We start from the raw sequence: 20,576 nt of genomic DNA, 5'->3' as shown, positions 1-20,576 counted from the left end.
AGGCTTTAAGAACAAAACAGTAAGAATGGTTGCTTGGGTTCCCTGCCGGCGTCCGGGGCCTCCCCAATCTGCAGGGCTTGGACTCACGGTGAATCTCTCCAGCCCTGTGGCTCCTGCGTTGCCCACGAAGATTCCCGCACTGGGCTCAAAAGCCAACGGCCGGGAAGACCGCTGGAAGGGGATGTGGCCGTGTTCCTCGCAGTCCATGAGGAGGGCCACTTCCTCGCCCTGGACAATCACGGAAAAGCGGCTCCACCTGTGGGTCATCACGGGCACCGGGAAGGCAGCAGCCTCGTGGGACACGTGGGAGCCTGGCTCCGTGTAGTAGAGGATGACCCGCTGGCGGCCATCCTCCATGCCTGAGAGCCGCAGGCCCAGGTAGATGATCTTCTGGAAGGCATCAGTGATGGCAAAGAGCACGCCGCCATTGTCGCTGCTGGGCTTGACCGTGACACTGATGGCAAAGTCCCTGAAGAAGGTGGGTGGGATGAGGGTCCGGGCCGGGCGGCCAACGTTGGCACCAGGCCCGAAGCTGTAAGCTGGGAAGCCACCATAGCCAGTAACGAAGGACACAGATGAGGGCAGCGGGACACCGATGAGCTCCGTGAGGTCCAGGTGGCCCTGGGAAGCCAAGTCTGCAGGGGGGAAACAGAGGCCATGGCTCACACATATATTCTACTAAACTTGGAAATGGGGAAGAAAGAGAAAGTCCCAAGTGAACTGGGATCCCTCAGAAACCTCACTGTAGTTCCTTAATTGCTGGTTTTCAAGCTTTTTCAACAATGACCCACCATAAGAAATGCATTTATATTGCAACCCAACACGCAAGTTACGATAAACATGCACCTATAACACCGAAACAATGTTTCCTAAAACGTTATTACTTTCAATACTCATCAGGCGCTCTGATATTTTCCTTTTGAGAATTCTTTGCCTCTTTTATTTTATTAAAAGCATGCTGGAGGGGTCCCTGGTTGGCTCAGTCGGTCAAGTGTCAGACTCTTGGTTTGGGCTCAGATCATGATCTCAACATCATGAGATCGAGTCCCAAGTTGGACTCCATGGTCAGGGGGGAGTCTGCTTGAGATTTTCTCCCTCTCCCTCTGTCCACTCCCCTCAAATAAATGAATAGAATCTTTAAAAGCATGCTGGCAACAATCCACTAAGTTGATTTCATCACCCACTAAGAAGTCCTGACCTGCAATTTGGGAAACATTTTTAAGTATGTCCTGGAATATTCGCAGACTGTGTAACGTTCTCCCGTCAATTTACAGATTGTTCCTCATTTCTTTCTGTAAAACTGGGTAGGTTTGTTTTGTTTGTTTTGAATGAGGTCTACTATTGAAGTGCCCCAGGGTATGGGGAAAAACTGGGACAAGGTGAAGTGTTTCTAGATCTAAGGCAGTTGAAATTCACATAATCGTCATGATGGACATTCCCTGAGTTCTTCTGTGCAGATCCCAGCTCTAAACTCTTCACATACTTTAGCTCATCTAATCCTCACAGCAACTCTGTACCCTTAGCCGCATTCTACTTCAGGGAAAAGTTAAGAAATTTGCCCTGATTCAAAGCCAGAGTGTCTGACCCCAGAGTCTGAGCTCTTATCGGGCTGAAATCCTAGGGCTCCATTGTGGTGGTCTGGAAAGGCCCTCAGGCTCGGAAGCCTTAATCTGTCCAACACTGATGCCCTGGGAGCAGGCTTTGAACTGGCTTGCAGTGATGGGCACCCATTCCGAAGGAGATGCCAGGGTCCCAGCAGTGAGAGAGGAAGGCAGGTCTCAGGGATAGGTGGCCAGGACCCCTGAAAACAGGACCCGCCCCCCCCCCCCCAGACGGGACAATGAACACACAGGACACCTTGCCCTCAGAAGTGAAGCCAGATCCTGAGGACACAGCCCAAGGAGGAGGCCTGGAGTGAGTGAGGTTAGGAATCAAGCAGGGTACTTCCCCAGAGACCAAGGAGCAAAGCAGACATCTGGTGACTGCCTGGGCTATGGCCAAAGGCCAGAGGACCCTAAGAGCCCGAGTGACCGCAGGGTTTGTGTCCAGAGAAGACCCACGCCATTCAAGGACACTGTGAGTAAAGCCCCATCTGACAAACTGAGCCTGCATTTCAGTCTACCAACTTGCCCGTCTATGTGGACAACTGATTAGCTGGTGACTCATTTCACTACCCCACGGCTGTGTGTCCTCCTGTGATATGGGCCCCACGAAATTGATTAAAGGAGGCCATCCGTGTAGCCCTGGTAAATACGGCGGTGACACAATAACCATTCACTACTCTTCCCTTCAATGACATCTACTCAACAAGCCCAAGAAGTTGCTGGACAGGGGTCATCAACTACACTGTGCTGACAAGGAGAGGGATGCCAAGATGGGGGCCTGGACACCCTGCCTCAGTGTTCCCTGAGCTCCCTACACAGAGTAAAGTTGACCAGGTTTTTCATACGTGATTTTCCTTCATCCTCACTGCAGGCCCGGGGTCATCTGCCATTTTCCCATCCTACAGATGAAGAACCAGAGCTTGGGAAGACAAAGTCACTCCCTGAGGTGACACAGTAAATGGCACAAGTTTTCAAGCCATGACTGGTCTGACCTCAGGTTGGTTCCCTGCCTCAGTCTCTTCAGACAGGGGTTCCCTCCCAGGGGCTCGGGGGGGGAGCTGCACCTCGTCAGCCTGCCATGCCAATGACCCTTGAGCAGCACGAGGATGCAACTGAATTCTGGGTGACCCAGGAACTCAAACTTCCTTGGAGGATGGGGGAGAGAGAGATGGTGACTCCAGTGGGTCGTCCCAACTGACCTGGGTTACAAGAGTAACACGTGAACCGGATTTCGAAGACTTCGTTTGGACAAAGGAATGTAAGATATCTCATCAATCAAGTGTATATGGATTATAAAAGGAAATGATAATTTGGGGAAATACTGGGTTAAATAGACTATATTATTTAAATAATTTCTAAAGAATCTGAAGAAGAACAGGTCTGGGTCCACCCCTCTGCTGGAGACAGTACTGACCCAGGAGAAGCCCTCAGACACTCTCCAGTCCTCTTCCCCTGGCCATGCCCCCGAAGGCAGCCTCTCTGAAGCCCATGGCATGCCTATTCCCATGCATGTCCATTGTCTGTTTGCTACCTGAGCACAGACGTGCTGGGGACAGACTGTGCCACCACTGCGCATGTCTCTAACCCAGTGTCTAGTGTCTCTAACCCAAGCCGCGTGGACTCCTCTGACCCTTTTATAACTCCCATCCAACATTGTATTTTGAAGGTTGATCTTTGTTGATGCATTTGGCTCTGGATCTTACACTTTCCCAACAGTTCCCTACAGCATCCATAAGCCGTACAGACTGGCTCACTTTCCTGTTGATGGGAAGGGAGGTTTTCACGGCTATTCAAAACACGACCACTGCGGACTTCTTACCCACATCTCCTGGTGCTTACCTGGTTGGAGGGGGGGGGGGAGGATGATTGGATGCTGTGGGGCTAGACATCTGCAAATTCACTGAATGCTGCTACAATGGCCTCCGAAGCACCTGTGCTGATTTTTTTTTTTTGTATTGGGACATAAGTGATATATAGCATTGTAGAAGTTTAAGATAAACAACATGTTGATCTGATATACTGCTGTATTGCAATATGATTACCCCCAGCTTTAGCTAACACCTCCATCAACATCACGGTAACTATCACTTCTTTTTTGGTGGTAAGAACATTTCAGATGCCGCTGTGCCCACCAGCAGCACACTCTTACCAGCACTCAGCGGGAGGTAGGGAGATAACCCAAGGGAGCAGTCTGTGGGGCTTTTCAACTCTAGCAATAATGTTTATTTCTGAGACTAAGCAATATGTAAAAATATTCATTGTAGTATTGTTTATAAACCATGCATGGAAAATATTTCACAACATTTTAGCAAAAACAATTACCCATCTTCAACAAAAGAGCAAATCTGATCATGTCAGTGCTCTGCTGAGTAGTCTCCGGCCGCCTAGCCCAGGGTTCTGGGTCTGCAGTCAGCATGGGGGTTGGGGGATGCCTGCCACCTCCTGGCTTGAGGAGACTTGGTGGTCCAGACCCAGCTGTGCTCCCTGCTCCCCAGCAAGCCCTGACGCAGGCCTGGGAGAGCCCCACGCTGTGGCAGGTCCTCCCCGCTGAACAGCAAGTGTGCTTCCCTCTGTCGCCCACCCCATCTCATTCCAACCAGTTACTTTGCCAGAAGATCTTCTTTAAGACCCAACCCTGGCCTCGCTTCCCCTGAAATCACTTGTTTCACCTCCTGCACCCATACCCTCCTCCCCTCTGGAGGCTGCATTAGACGCCCTCTCAGCCCACACTGGGATCGTCCGTCATTGCCCTCGGCTCATTGCATGTCACTGCTGGGCCGCTTGTCTCTCTCTCCATTAAACTAAGAGGACAGGGACTACACCACTTATCTCTGGGTTCCCAGTATCCAGCCTAGTCCTGACGAATGAATGAACGAATGAACAAATAAATGAACGCAGGACTCAAGTCAACCCCCTCATTTTACAAAGGGGTGAAAGTGAGATTAAAAGAGGGAAGAGACTGCTGGCTAGGAACTCAGAGCTGATTCTCCACCAATGCTTTTCCTCTCCAGTTTGCAACTTGCATTAAAACAGGAATTAGTTTTAAGTATGAGAAACCCCAGAAGGCATACATGAAAAGATGGATAAATCTGGTTAAATTTAACTGCACCGAAATTCTTCAAGTTCTGCATAGCAATGAAAATTCCCAAACTGGTGTCAAATAAAATCCCAAACTGGACAAAAATATTTGCTACATTTAGTACAGACAGCAAACTAGTCACCTTATGTACAAAACAGAAAAGCAACAGCCCCATGGAAAAATGGAAGAAGAACAGGGAAATTCTTTCCACTGTAAAAAAAAAAAAAAAAAATTAAAATGTCTCTTAAATATATGAAAAGATACTCCACCTCCCTCAGGAGAGACACGCAAGTTAAGGCAATGAAAAGACACCCATTTCCCTATCAGATTGGCACACATCAGAACATCAAATAGTACGCCGTGTCATGGGTTGCTGGTGAGACCACACGCACTGGTATACTGTCCGTGGGAGGCTTTTTGGCAATATAAATCAAAATTACATGTGTACACGGGCTCTTTGATCCAGGAATTACACTTCTACGGATTCTCTAACAGATAAAGTCACATATGTGAAATCTAAAGCATGTACGAGAATATTCACTGCAGCATTGTTGAAAATGTTTCTAACTGTCCATCTTTGGGAATGGTTAAATAAATAATCAGCTTTGATATACCATGAAGGCTTTAAATAAATAATAATTTTAAAAGGAGTTGATTCCTTAGGTACTGATATGTAACAATCAACAAGTTGTATTAAGTAAAAACAGACCAAAAAAAAGAGTGCAGAACAGAATCACTATGAGTTTGAAATACACATATTAATGCATATTTCATATATAAATGATATAAATGTATAGGATATATTTTAAAATATATATTAGGATATCTCTAGAAGGATACGTAAGAAACCAGGACTAGAGATTGTCTCCAGGGAAGGGAGCCGGTGGCGGTGGCGGGGGGGAGGGGGGGGGCAAGAGACTTTCTTTTCTCTAGACACTCTTTTGTACTTTTAGAAATTTTATACCATATACATGGTGTGAAAGAGACATTTACATATTTTAAAGACCTTAACTCCTTCCATCCCCTTTTAGAAATTATAAAACCCTCTCTCCTTGCTTGTCCTCACTCAGATATGGCCTGTCTCTGTATGGAAAGAAAGGGGAGGGAGAGAGTGAAAAGAAAAGAAACAGACATCCCACTGGGATTTCTTTTCTCCCCTCCAGGTTTAAAGATAAAGCAAAACAGAACCAACAGCACCCTGCTGACAGCCCTGCTCTCTCCTTCCCGGATCCAGTGTGAAACTCGGCCTCCTGTTCCAATCTCCCCCCTCCTGAGAAGAAGAGGGAAGCCCCTTTCCGGTGGGCCGCCCCAGCTTTGGAAAAAACGTGCCCTTCCATGGGAGTAAATGGGCCGAGCTCTCATTCAGCCAGTGGCTTGTTTCCAAGTGGTGTCCCCACGGTTTCAGGGACAAGTGGGGGTTCAGAGGACCTGGGGCTAGAGGCAGAGAGGCCAGGAATCCTGTTTAAACCAGCCCAGCGCTACCATGGCCAGTGCAGCCCAGGCTTCCACGTGGCAATTCTGGGAATCCTGTAGTCCCCAAAGAATCCTGCTTTAAAAAAAAAAAAGAAAAGAAAATCACACATCTCTCCAACCTCCTGGTTTTATAGATAGGAAAATGAATGGCCAGGGATGAAGCTCTGTGAATATAAAGCCACAGCCAGGAAGTAGCAGCTGAGCAGCAGGCAAAGAGGGACAGAGGGGAGGTGTGACTCTGCCCCGCTGTCCCAGCCCCTCCGGGCACTGGTGATGGGTTGGCCATCTGGAGAGTGGGCAGAGGAAGCCACCTGCGGAGGAGAATTCTTGGCATTGGGTAGAGCTGGGTTGGGATCCAGACTTCGCCATTTACCGAGTGGGCAGCCTTTGGGTGGATGACTTAGCGGAGATGTGGGGACATTCGGTTCATCTCATGGGTGGGGAGCCAATGAAATGAAGGGCGGGAAGTGCCCGTGCTCAGCAAATGGTAGTGACTTGTGTTCTACTTGACTGAAAGGTATAAACTTAGCAAAAAGCAAAGTCTGCAAAGAGGACCCTCCCTAGCCGCCCCCTGCCCTCCTGCCGCCCAGGCCCCAGCTGTGCGAGGGAAGACAAGTGCGCAGGAGCCTGGCCACAAGCCTTGTTTCCACTGGGTTGGCCACAGAGGGAGCCAAGCTGCAATCCGCAGGAAGCCCAGGTCAGCCCAGCTCCGCTCTCAGCAACCCCAACCTCCCTCCAAACGCGGTATCCCGCGGCACGGCGTGGTGGAGAGTGACCCCTGGCCTGGAGTGACCCGTGCTCAGGGCTGCGCCTGGGCCTGCTGGCTCATTTCCCCTTGGCTTCTGCAGGAGGGCCACCTGCTCAGGCGGCCACCAGGGAGGGGAGAGAAGCCAGGGAGCCAAGACAAACAGGCCCGGCAACTTGGTCCACAGGCTTGTCCTGGGATGGCTCTGCGCTGGGGGGAAAGTGGGAGGGTGGGGATCACAGCTGGTGGGAAGACATCCCACCATCCTGGGGTGGGGGGTGGGCTAGATCGGAGGGGGCAGTCTGACAGGGGCTGATCCTGGAACTCTCTGGCCTCAAGAACCTTGGGGCCCTTCATGGGAAGGGGCCACACTTCTCCACAGATAATAACATCTATTCCCAGAGGAAGCTGTGTAACTTGAGTGAAATTATATATCTAAAATGCTTAGCACACAGGAAGTGCCAGGCTCAGAATCTGAGGCCCCGGGGAAGGTACATGAGATCAGGCTCAGGCTCCACATCTAACAAGGACCTCAATGCATGCTCGTCCATCACCTGGAGATCCAAGCTCCCTCCCATTCCCACAATGCTAGGTCCACAGGCCCAGGGAGCCCTCCAGGCATGGACATAGCCATGGGGCCATGAGAGAGGCCAGGGATCAGGGGGGTGGGGTGAGAGAGGGAATGCCGGACTCCTCAGTTGAGCCCAGCTCTGCCACTGACTCCATCTGTGCCCTTGGGCAAGCTTTCTCCATCCCTGACCTCAGTTTCTCCATATGTACATCAAGGAGTTAGACGAGATGGACTCTTGGAGCCATAGCCATATAAACAGTCTAGGTATCTTCATTGCCTTCCAAATACCTCCTGGGGCTGACTCTGCTTCAGTCTTCATCTCTTGCTTCCTTAATGCATAATAATAGTTTCATCTCCAATGGAGATTTCTCAACCCACTTTTTCAATCCAAGAATTCATAACATTTATAAAGTCCCCACATTCTGCCTGTGTGCCTCTAGGGATATGATGCTGAATCTAGAATGCAGGCACTCAAGAAACTCATGATCTAGGTGTCTTGGTTAGCAGTTATCCATTCATGCTACTTACAAGCTCTAAAGCATTCCATGGCTCCCTAGTGCCGACAGGATCAAGTCAAAATTCCAGTGAACACACCCTCTGCTTCATCTCTTCATCCGCCCCCTCACCCCCATCTCTTGTCTCTGCTCAAGCTGTTCCTTCTATTCCCATCTTCTCAGAGCCAAATCATCTAAGAAGAGCCCCACCCTCCCACTTCCTGCCCTTGCTCAGTGGCACTCCAAGACACCCGAGCCCTCCTCCCACCCTATACACAGAACCACATCTTCAATCCCTCCTTTAAACACTCAAATCAGGTCTGGGCACAGAGCAGGCACTTAGTGCCCTGGCCTGATGAAAGGGAACAAGTCTTTGGCTCAGGCTCCTGAGCACAGCTCTGGGCGGCCCCTCCCGAGGGCACAGGGAGGAGGCATCAGATGGTTCTAGAGATGGACCAGGCAGAGGAAAATCTGAACAGTCACAGCAGGGTGCAACTTTCCTCCCAGGGGTCCAAAGCCAGTTTCCATGGAAACCAGGGCAGATTCCTAGTGATGAAGAAACAAACAGGGCAGGGTTCAGGTTTTCATTCCACAGAGGCGACAGCAACCTGGCCAGAGGAAGTGTAACATAGGAACCTTTCCCTCTCCTCTCCGCAGCCACAGACTCCAGGACATCTGGCATCTCTGTTCCCCAGTCAAACCTTGGTTTCTCCTTCTTTTTTTTTTTTTTTTAAAGATTTTATTTATTTATTTGACAGACAGAGATCACAAGTAGACAGAGAGGCAGGCAGAGAGAGAGAGGGAAGCAGGCTCCCTGCTGAGCAGAGAGCCCGACGTGGGACTCGACCCCAGGACCCTGAGATCATGACCCGAGCTGAAGGCAGCGGCTTAACCCACTGAGCCACCCAGGCGCCCCACCTTGGTTTCTCCTTCTATGTAATGGGCTGGTTCAGCCCTTCCATCTGTGGGGTGAGGAGGCAGTGCCTAGGGCTAGTCTGGGCTTTGGAGCTTTGCCTCCCTAGGGAACTGTATTTGGCTTCGTAAAGCTCCATCTCACAGATGATCATCTGGGACCCGCGCCCAGTGCTCGCGCTTGTTAGCATTTAAGGCCGGAAGGAGCTAAGGAGCGTTCCTCTGGCTCTAGGTCAACTAGGGCTGCAGAGAAGCCAGACAGGGAGGGAGGCTGAGGACACCCCAGGATGGTGCATGGCAGCGGCCCCTGGTGGCCGCAGGCAGAACTGCGCCTCCGTGAAACCCAAGGAAGGCTTCCCCAGGCTACAATTGGGAGGGACATATCCTGTGCCTGGAGAAACTGGGAGGACAGGGATCCCAAAAACACAACCAAAGGTCTGGAGGGTCAAAGGTCTGGGAGGGTCCCCAGAGGGCAGGCTTGAGGTCATGCTGGTTTCTGCAGCCAAGTCAGTCTCAAAACTTAGATGCCGGGACGCCTGGGTGGCTCAGTTGGTTAAGCGGCTGCCTTCGGTTCGGGTCATGATCCCAGTGTCCTGGGATCGAGTCCCACATCGGGCTCCTTGCTCATCAGGGAGCCTGCTTCTCCCTCTGCCTCTGCCTGCCATTCTGTCTGCCTGTGCTTGCTCTCTCTCTCTCTCTCTCTCTGACAAATAAATAAATAAAATCTTTTTAAAAAAAAAACTTAGATGCCTACCTCCTGTTCTTTTCACTTTTCTTGTTCTGGTTGCCTGGGAAAGCAAAAGGGGGCACCCACATCTCTCATTCCCACCTGTGGCTGTGAAGACCCATGGGACACTTTCATCAGCTTAAATGGGACCCAGGATTCCTTCAAGCTGGTTGGTGTATTCCACTGGAGACAGGGCTCAAGGGGTCCAGAAGACCCTATGTTCCTGGAGCTAGAGCCAGTAGGCTGAGGGAGTACAGGTAAAGTGGGGGTATCTACCCTGGGAGCCCCAGCAGGGCCCCTCTGCTCTCGGGCTCGGGGGAGAGAGGAGTTCCCCAATACCTCTTTTGCTCCAGCAGCATAAACTGTGGAGCCTCAGAGAACCAAGTGTCCCCCTCTTGCTCCTTCTCAGGCCATCCTGCCTAGGAGGGAGACATTCTTCATCTTCTCAGGACTGCTCTTTCCCTTCCCTTTGGATACCCCTACAGGGACATGGCCCCTGAGGACTCTGGGTTATCAAATCAGACCTCCTGGCCCATGGCTTCCCTTCCTCTCACTTCCCCCCAGAGACAGGAAACAGGGAGGGCAGCAAGACACAGACTCTAAGCGGGAAGAGCACAGCTCACCATCTGGAGAAGGAGTTTCCTCTACCACATAATGACCAAAAGGCCATGTGCAAGGGTTCTGTGTGCCTATGTCCACTGTTGGGGAGTTAGGTCCCTCTCCTGAGAACCCTGACCACTGCTGGACAGTTTTCAGTCTTCAGGCCTCTTTCTCCTGATAGACCGAGACGGTCTCCCTTAGCTTGCGCCCCGCCGGGCTGAGCCCTTCTCTGCACTCTGGGACCACACACAAGTCAGCCTTGACTTTTTGTATCATGGCCTCTCAGAAGCAGGGGGTGGGGGAAAGGGCCAGCCTGGGAGGCAGACTGTCACTAGCTCAATGTATGATCTTGAGCAATCCCTTCTCTTCTCTAAGCCTCAGAATGATGGTTTCCAGAGGCCCCTGCCAGGTCTGCAAGTCTCCAAACCTGCGTCGTTCTCGTCTGCCATCTATTTTTCCAGTTTCTCTAACCACTCTTCACCGTCCGTTCCTCCAGCCCACAGCATTCAGGCCTGGAAGGAATGACTCCAACAGGGAGCAGGACAAACCCAGCCCTCCCCAACAGACTTCCTCATCTTTGGGCAGCACAGCCTGGCCAGAGGCATGGAGCGCTGTGCCCAGGAAAAGGTCACAACTCGGCCTATAAAGAAGCATCGCCCCACCCAGTCTGGAGCCCGCAGAGGCTCCCAGCTCTACCTGAGTCCCTTCCCAAGGAAAAGGAACACAACAGAATGCATACTGCGTGGGATCCATCTGCACCCAGCAAAAAGATGCAAAAGGTTCTTAGAAAAACCTGCCACCCAATGCATTTCTTAGAAAAAGAACCATTTTCCTGCCAGGAGGGAAAAAAATCCTGAATCAACTTAGAAAGGAGACCTGGGCTTGGCAACAATCAAAGACCTCATTTTTCTGAATTACAGAAGAGCATTTTTCTACATGTAAACTTAGAACGCCTCCTTCCCTTTTCCGGTTTTCATATATAGCATAGGAATTTTCATGCTCAATGAAGTTACTGTGTGAGCCCTTCTCCCTCTCTTTCTCTCTCTCGCTCTCTCGCTCTCTCAGACCTTTGGCGTAAACCAAGAGAGGGATGGCTTTGAAGGTGCCTGGCCGTGGGTGGAAACGGACCAGGTGTGGGCACTGTGGCCTGTCTGTCCCGCCCACCCAGCAGGAAGGCGAGGTTGTCCCCCACCTAGCACCCTCTCTGGCTTCCAGAGCATCCCCTCACCTGAGCACCCCCAGCAGAGGGGAGGCATGGCATGATCATTCTCTCCTTTCAAAGAGGAGGAAATTGAGCCCCAGCCTACTGGAAGATACCCGTGCAGGAACCAGCACTGAAGACTTGACGCTGGGCCTCTGCCCATGACAAGCCATGCCCTCCCAGGCTGCCCGTGGGACTCCTCTGGGTCCGGCTGCACACCTCTGTGTCCCCATGGTCCCCACCCACCCCTCCACCCAAACACCCTCATCTCTCTGCCTTCTGCTGGTGCGTCCCCTTCCCCCTCTGATATGACGACACATAAGCTTCTGGACATAGACTGTGGGGACCCCTCTCAGTCCCCAGTGCCAGCAGAGCCTGGCAAGAATGACCTATAAATGAAGACAAGCAAGAAGAACATCAGCAGCTAAGATTCACCGTGGGCTTGCTGCGTGACAGGCATGGTTCAATGAGCTCCCCATGAATCATTTCATCTTCTACAGACTCTCTGTGAGGTAGATAAAGTTATTACCCCCATTTTACAGGTTAGAAAACTAAGGCTTGGAGAAGTTCATCACCACTCTAAGGCCATGAGGACAATCAATAAACGATCAAAGTCAGGATTCAAATCAGAATGGGTGGTACAGCCTGGTGTGAAGTTTCCAGTCCTAGCCACACATCAGGGTCACCCAGGGAGCTTTCAAAAAGACAAGAGGTCTGCCCCTCCTGCCTCGCCCTGGGGACCCCAGTGTCTTACAGGGTCTAGCCTAAATGTGATGCCCTCCCCCATGGGGCGGGCCCAGGTAAGAGTTACCCCCCTCCCCCAACCCCAGGCTTGTCTATCAGGCAGACCTGGGCTTGAGTCCTGAGTCAGCCACTAACCCATGTATGGCCTTGGGAAAGCCACTTCCCTCCTCTGAGCTGTATGGAGGGACAGCAGCAGAGCTGGCTCACAGGGTCATGGTGAGAATGGATGACACGATGAGGGCCATGCCTAGCGGAGGGCTGGCACGTCTGAAAACTCAGGACCAACTGTGGGTCCTAGCTAACTGGACTGGGCCAACTCTGGGACCAGCCCTCCCACATTCTCTCCAGCCAGCCTCCAACTCTTAGCCATTGAAGAATTAATATCATTAGATAAGTAGGCCCAACAAGTAAAGAAGTGAAGAGTTTAGCCTGGTCTCCCTCCTTCTGTGACCCGGGTCTGCTCACTACCTCCTCCTGCAGACACTCACACACATACACACACATGCACACACGCACATACTCTAATCCCTGGGCTCAGGCAAAAGTCAGATCCTGAGCAAGAGCCATACGCAGGCCTCAGGAAGCAGCGGAGGGTCCTGCTGTCTTGTTGCAGCGAGGCTATTCCCCGATTTGTTCTAGAAACCTGGGTACCCAGCCAGCGCAGTGGCCACGTGCACCAGGTGGTGCATGAGAGCTGGCAGGTGTGGGCCGGCAGGAGCCTCTGGGCAGAGTTTTCTAGTCAACTCTTCTCCATGCATGGCCCTTCCTTTTCCATTTGGGGAACAAAGACTCATTGAGTGTGAGGAGGGCCTTGAGTCTCAAGGATGACATCAGCTGCAATGAGTCATCGGTCCCAGCAGGCAGCTCTGGAGGGCTCAGCTCAGGGCACCGTGAGGGAAACTCATAGAAAACAAGTATGGAGGGCACCAGGTCTGTTGGGGGCACCTGAGGGGCACAGATGGGAGCACGCAGCAGCCTGCCAGGAGCAAGCACCTGGCAACACGCAGATCCTGAACACTGCCAGGCTCGGCGCCAGATGGAGACAAGAAACCAAGAGCCGGAGGCCAGGCGGGGTCAGTGTAGACATCTGGACCAGAGGGCTTCAAATGGCATTCCCAAGGGCTGGGGTGGAGCTCCGGGGAGGGGGTGCACAGAGGCGGCTGCCAGTGGTGGGGTGGGGGTGCAGGGGAGGGGATGAAGGGGGGGAAGGCTTGCCTGTAGGGCCCCTAACACACACGCACACAACCACACGGATGCACACGTGCACACACAAGCACCCTCACACACACAGACGCCTCTAGTCCTACACACACGTTCACACACACACCCACTCTGACACCTTTGCCCACACTCGTCCTCTGTACACACTTACAGAGCCACATGCACACTCGTCCGCTCACACACTCACACATTCACATACACTCGCCTACTGTCATACGCACGCTCGCCCCAAAGCAACTCTGACTCCATTCCTGCTTCATGGATTTGGTTCCAGTCACAGCCTCATTGGAAGACAGGATTCAGTAGCTAAAAACCCACCCACCAACAAAAAAGCCCACCATCAAAAGCCTTTGACGTCACTGATGTTCACGAGGGAGCACGGCAAGGGAAGCTGCTGGCCAAGGGGCCCACGGAGAGTCGGCAGCCCACTCTTTCTTCTCCAGCTACTTCTTGAAGGGTTTGGAGATCTTTGCCTACATCCTACACAGAGGGTTTCGGTTTCTCTCATGTGGGTACATTCTCTGCCTTTTTCCCCTTGTCAGCAAAACCTTCTCAGAATGTCAGGTTTGGGCGTGTCTTCACAAAGCATCGAACCCAACTGACTCATTTTCCTAGAAGCAGTGCTAGAAACGGGTTGATCGATGAATATGAACAGCCGATCCATCCAGGTGATGCTTGGCAGAGAGCCTGGCACAGGTAGGTGCCCCACAAAGGCCAGTTTCAGGAACGTATGAGTGCATTTGTGTGTAACGATGTCTCACGTGTACTGAGCCCTCACTGTGTCCTGGGTGCAAGGGCTTTACCTGCACGGCGGTGGCTCTCAGCTCTGGCTATAGAGCAGAGTCACTGGGGAGATTTCCAAAGATACTATGGCCCGTGCCTCACTCCCACAGATTCTGATTCAGATGGCCCAAGCGTGGCCTGGGCTGCGGAAGCTGCATAAGGTGATACTCACAGCCCCTGAGTTCCTTTTGTTTTTTGTTGTTGTTGTCATCGTCGTTGTTGTTTTTAAGATTTTATTTCTTTATTTGAGAGAGAGAGAGAGAGAGTGAGTGTGCGCAGGGGGAGCAAAGAGGAAGGGAGAGAGAGAATCTCAAGTAGACCCCACACTGGGCATGGAGGCCGACATAGGGCTCAATCCCAGGACCCTGAAATCATGATCTGAGCCAAAATCAAGACTCAGACACTTCACCAAGTCACCCCGGTACCCCAACACAGCCCCTGAGTTCTTCACAAAAACCCCACTCTTATGGTTCCCAATACACACATGTGGGAACAGAGGCACAGAGCAGTTAAATCACTTGCCCAAGGGCACACAGCTATCAGGTCCCAGAACTGGTGACTTTAATCCTCATCTGTCAGATGTGAGGAGCTGAGTCTCTACCCCCTCCTTTCCAGAAATGTCACTTTAATCCAAGGCTGCCCCTCTCCAGAGAGCACCCCCTGTTTAGCCCTCAGGGATCCTGGGCCCATCTGCCTCTTATCCTCATCGCCCTGACAGCCCCTCCTCATCGCTCTTAGGATCAGCACAGCTTCTCCCTACCAGCTACGAGGAAGAGGGCTTTGCTGCTAGCCAGAGACAGTCTCTCCTGGGCTTCATTTTCTGAGCAGATCCGGGAGGGTGGAGATTCCAGTCCGGCTGGCCACTGGGTAGCCCACCTCTTATCCTGGCTGACTAGACATATTTTCAGAGCTGCGAGAAGGAGCTCCAAGCAGAGCGGTGTTGGGGAAAAAGATAGCTCTGGCTTCAAATCTCAGCTCTGCATTTAAGAGCTGTGCAACTTTGGACAAAACACTTCCCCTCTCTGAGTCTTGGGCTCTGAATCCCTAATATAGGAATAATGTCACCTACTGCAGAAAATTATTTTGAGAATGACTTGAGGTAGATAACAGATATAGAATGCTGAGCTGAGGGCCTAGCAAACGCAGACATTTAGCAGAGCACGTTGGCGGGGGCGAGTGCTATTATTATCAATGACATAAGCTTTCCTTCCTCTGGGTCTCAGTCTTCTCACCTGCAGGTAGGACGATTCTGCTTCCTTCCCTAGGTTGCAGAGAGGGCCACGGTGGCTCTGAATGGGAAAATGTTTTGTCAAGCACAGCCTACTCTGGTGCAGGGAACAATTTATAAGGACAGAGGGCTCCAAACAGGTACTGGGAGCTGAGAGTGCTCAGCTCTGAATCCATCTGATGGACGTGGCCAACGTCAATTCAGAAGCAGAATCCCTGCCCCGGGCTGGGAACGGCTTGTGTACCATGGGGCCAGCACAGAGGAGCTGGAACCTGGAAACTGGCTTAGCACCCCACTTGATACCCACCCCACACACCCCAGGGCAAGAAGCTGGGGTCAGGCCTAACTGCAGGTGTTGGAAGAAACAACAACTAAATAATAATAACGACCACGTTCACTGCAGTGGGTGGAATGATGGCTCTCCAAAGACACGTCTGTACGCGCTCGTCCACGTCCTAGTCCCCAGAACCTTTGAATGGGACCTTATTCAGAAGAAAGGTCTTTTGCAGATATATTTAAATTGGCAGATGTATTTAAGGATCTTGAAATGAAGAGATCATTCTAGATTATCCAGGTGTGCCTTAAATCCAATGACAGGTGTCCTTAAAAGAGACACACGGGGCAAGGTTGGACAGACAAAAGGGAGACACTGTGACCGTGGAGACAGAGCCTGGAAGGAGGCTGCTGCAAGTCAAGGAATGCCAGCAGCCAGCAGAAGCTGGAGGAGGCCAGGAAGGACCCTCCCCACAGGCCTCCAGAGGGCGAGTGGCCCTACCAACACTTTGATTTTGGAATTCTTGCCTCCAGAACTTTACAAGAATAAATTTCTGTTGTTTGAAGAAACCCAACTGTAGTATTTGGGCCAGGGAAACGAACACATCCGCTGAATGCTTACTGTTGGCCAGGTGGGACCTGGACTGGGTCATTCGGTGCTCACGGTAGCCTGGATTATAGATGAGGAGACTGAAGTGTAGAGGCATGGGTTCGCACAGATGGTAAGTGACAGAGACAAGATCTGAACCCAGAGAGCCTGGGTTCAAGCCCCACAGCCCATCTGCTCACACATGGCCCTAATGGCTCTCAAAGTGTGGTTCCTGGGCCAGCAGCAGCAGCAGCACCTGGGAACCCAGAGCTACAAATCCTCAGGCTCTCCTCCAGACCTAATGAATCAGAAACTCTGCAGCAAAGGCCAGCATGTGTGTTTGGACTAGTCCTCCCGGGGACCATCACCCTCAGGTTGGTGATACCTGTCATACACTGTGCTGGTGGAGGCTGAGGTTGTGGCCCAAGGCCAGAACAGAGGCCAGGGGGGGAGAACCAGGCAGAAGGAGATGTGAGCAGACACCCAGCAATGGAGAAGTCTGTCGCAGGGCTGGGACCCAGGCACAGGGTTGGACAGGAGTCCAGTCGGCAGTGATGAGCTACAAATTAGCGACTTCCTAGACAGGACAAGGGAATGTTGAGTCCCCTGAGTGACTACATCCCAATTATTGACAACAGGAGGGACTCAGAGCCTGTAGTGAGGTGGCCAAGGGGCCCCAGGCTGGAGATAAGCAGATATAGGGAGGCTTGGGAGCCCCAGCCCAATGGCCTGAGCTTGTCGGCTGAGGGTTCTGGAGCCAGGAGTAAGCTGATGGCCTCCAAAGGAGCTATTCCCCAAGAAAAGCCTGTCCTGAGCAGAAGGAGCCCATGCCTTCCAGAGGGGATGGCCATAGCTACTTCCCTTGCCTCCCCCAGCTTGCCCTTGCCCTACACTCGGCTTAGGGGGCCTAAAGACATCCAGGGAAGTCCACTTCAGGCACACTGGGAAGCTGGGCCTCAGGGCCCACTTGTTCTAGATGACTACAAATGAGTCACCCCATCTTGCCAAGAAATCCTCCCTGGGTGAGTTTCCCAGGAAGCTCCAATTTCTCACTACTCTGTTATTATCTGTTTACTTGCCTGTGTCTCCCACTGGCTTATGAGCCTTTCAGGGTCCAGACATCATGTTCTGGCTTCATTTCTGTATCTTCCAACTTCACCCACCCCTCTAGCGTGGGACCTTGCCTGGGGTAAATGAAAACTGAGCATGGGGGGATGGACAGATGGATGGACGGACAAATAACGCACATGTGAGTGAATGAACGAGCTCGGTAGATTCTGGACAAGAGTGACTGCAGACCTGCCCTAATAGTTGCTATTTATTGTCATCAGTCAAAAGAATTCTAAGGAATGTCCACTGTTGTCACTGTAATCCCACCAACACCATTAGCTCAATACGCACCTAATAGCCCAGCTCTCATCGGATCCCCGCTGTCGAGATATAATAAAATATTATTATTATAATATTACAAAGGCTTGATGTTAACTTCTGTGAGGGCTGCAGTCTTCCATCCTTTAGGCTGATCCTTAAGCAAGATGGCTTTGAATGAGCAATCTTCTGCAAAATTCCAGCCCTTGGCTCTCACCCACTGACTGAGTTGGGAGTGCCTCCCTTAAACACACTGGCCTCTCAGACTTCAGACTAGATTCCAGCCGCCCCCAGGGAGTGGGGAGTCCCCCCTCCCTGAAACGAGGAAGATGTGAGCAACTGCCCTTCTCCCTGACATACTGTTAGAGTCCTGAAGTTCGGCTGGAGGCCTTGGGGAAGTTGTTCATAGCCTGTTTGGGTATCAGACATGAGCTGGGGCCACTGGACAAGTGGGATGGGATGGGACAGGCCAGCCCTCCAGGTCCTAGGGAGAGAAGGGAAATATTCCTGCTCCTGACTGCATCCCCCACCCTCACCCAAGAAACAAGGGTGGGAGGGGCATCAAGCGGTGGGAGGGGCATCAAGTGGTGGGAGGAGCTTGGAAGCCTTAACAATTCTGGAGCTGTCTAAGTCTCTCTCTAAGTGAGGCTTATCCTTGGGTGTTTCTTGAATTTTTTGGCACGGGTGACACTACCTGGTCAGTAAAATCTCTCAAAGAGTTGCTATCACCTGCCTCGATTCAGCCATCACTTATATTATTACCCCAGCTCCAATGCAGCCACAAGGGGAGAACAGATCCTGGAGGGATCTTTCCTTTACTCTATCCTGGTCCCCGTCGAGGGTTCTGGCCTTGCCTACAACCAACGTCCCATGGCTGACCTGGTCCAAACTTGGCTCTGGGGTAGACTCCAGGAGATGGAGAGGATGCAGTGTCTGGTCCCCAACTAGCTCTCATCTTAGTAGAGGGGACAAGACACCAACGGGTGGCCTGAACTGGAAGGCTTTGCACAGGTGAACATGGTAGAGTGAGCAGAGCACAGGCGACCCCACTGTAAGGAAAATGAGGGGTATATGCATGGTTCTGGGGGAGCGGCACCCAGGCCCCTTTGTTAACCTCCTGCATTAGAGCAGCAAGGAGAGAATTACAAATCCGAGGAAATACAGACATAGTAGTGTTATTAAAGTGAGTATGCAGTAGCTCATTAATCCCAGGACAATTTGGCCAGGTGGAGACTGCCGCTATCTCATTTTGCAGACGAAAGCCCCAAGGCTGGTGAGCAGGTGGCTGGGACTCACAGGGGGTCACCTGAGGCCCTCCCCAGCTCTTTCTAGTCGCACCACTTTTGCACAGAGGAGACAGGAACCAGATTGCAGAAAGGCTTGAGAGCCAAGGAGACTGAAGTATATATCCAGCAGGCCACAGGGAGCCTCAGCAGGCTTCTGAGGAAAGCCACTGCTGACCATTTTAGGAGGCATCCCCACCTCACCCCGAGTGGCTGCCCCTGGCAGCCGGGTCCCCTTCCCTCCCCTGCCAAGGAGAGGGTGGAACTGGGGAACTGGAATGCGGAGCGAAGGCGGTAGGCTGGCAACAGCCGGAGACATACTTTCCTGCAGCCTCTCAGGGCACTTGGCATGTAGCTCTGCCTCGGGCAAACCAAGCTGCCGTGGGAGCAGCCCGGGGCGTCCCAGCAGACGAGCTGGTTTGAACTGAGCCAGGGCGGAGAAGCCACCGAGCAGAGTGAGCTCACGGCTTCGGCAGGCCCGTGAAATCTCACCCACGCAGAGCAAGCCCAGTGGAGGCCTTCAGAGCTGGGGAGGACCTTGGGGAAACACCAGTCCCATGTCCCCAGGACGAGAAAACCAAGGCCCAGACTGATGATGTGAGTCACCCAAGATGGCATGTTCCCATGGCCATCTAGTCTCCAGGCCACTCTCCCCCGAAACCCTAGAGAAGGTGCGGTGTGGGAAAGCGCTTCAGCCGGGGCTTGGCACACAGTAGAGGCCCAGTGTGGGCATGAACGCCTCGTACCTGTGGTGGGGGCCCGCAGTCCACACATACAATGACTTGGGTGCTGATGGGCAGGTGGGGAAAAAACCTCTAAGATACCTGCTGCCAGTTGTCACCAAACACACTGCTTCTTCCTACAGACTGGCCTGCTCAGTGGCGCAGAGACTGGCTCCCTACTGGACACTGGAGCCTGTTCGGCTCTGCAGTGGGATTTGAGTCTCAGTAAACAGCTGGAACAGATGGTGACCCTAAAGTCATATTTTGCAACAGGCTGACTCTTGTTTAATCTAGATGAAAGTACAGCTCAACAGTCCCCACACGTTCGCCGGAGGGAGAGCGGGGTTGGTGACCGGAGTGAGGGGGGACAGAACTTCCATGATGACTACCCTGGAGATGCCCCTACCTGGAACCCTGAAACTGAGGGGGACGTCGAGGGAATCCCAGGAGGGCCAGCGTCACCCCGTGGGTGCAGGGGAAAGGATGGGGGATTCGGCACAGGACAGACCTGCGTGCAAGTCTTTGCTCCACCACTTACCAACTGGCGACCTTGGGCCAGTCCTCTGACATTTCTGAGCATTCGTTTCCTTATGTGGGCATACATATGGCCAGAGCCAGCTCTCTGGGGGGTGGCGGAGGGCAACGTCAGGTGCCAACCACGCCCTCCCTCCATTCGTTCACTCATTCATCCATCCACCCATTCACTCACTCACAAATAGTATCAAGCACCAACCACCATGTGCCTGGCACTGCTAGTCTTGGAGAGGCACCGGTCTTCATGGTCTGTGTGGTCTAGGACTGAGCAACCCTGGCGGTACCACCACTGCAGGCTTTCGAGCACTGATGCCCGGAGGCCACCCTCGTCAGAATCTGCAAGGATGAGGCCAGTGATGCCACTGGTGCAGCAGCGTGAGGTCCCTGGTTTAGGGAAACCTCCCATCCACTGAAGGCCTGTTTCT

At 52.3% G+C, this 20,576-nt stretch overlaps 1 protein-coding gene across 2 annotated transcripts in view; it reads right to left on the bottom strand.

Moving 5' to 3' along the window:
* LOC111145762 (collagen type XV alpha 1 chain) overlaps positions 1-20,576 on the bottom strand; it is a 102,296-nt gene that overhangs the window by 65,335 nt on the left and 16,385 nt on the right. For both annotated transcript variants that reach the window (XM_022500948.1, XM_022500949.1), the window contains exon 3: positions 88-635. In XM_022500948.1, the coding sequence (XP_022356656.1) occupies positions 88-635 (548 nt within the window). The remainder of the gene's footprint in view (positions 1-87; positions 636-20,576) is intronic.

This window comes from Enhydra lutris, unplaced genomic scaffold, assembly GCF_002288905.1.
Source record: "Enhydra lutris kenyoni isolate GAN:26980312 unplaced genomic scaffold, ASM228890v2 scaffoldscaffold13, whole genome shotgun sequence".
Lineage (NCBI taxonomy): Eukaryota > Metazoa > Chordata > Mammalia > Carnivora > Mustelidae > Enhydra > Enhydra lutris.
Note: the sequence above shows the minus strand (reverse complement) of the source record. Positions and strands in the feature narration are given on the sequence as shown.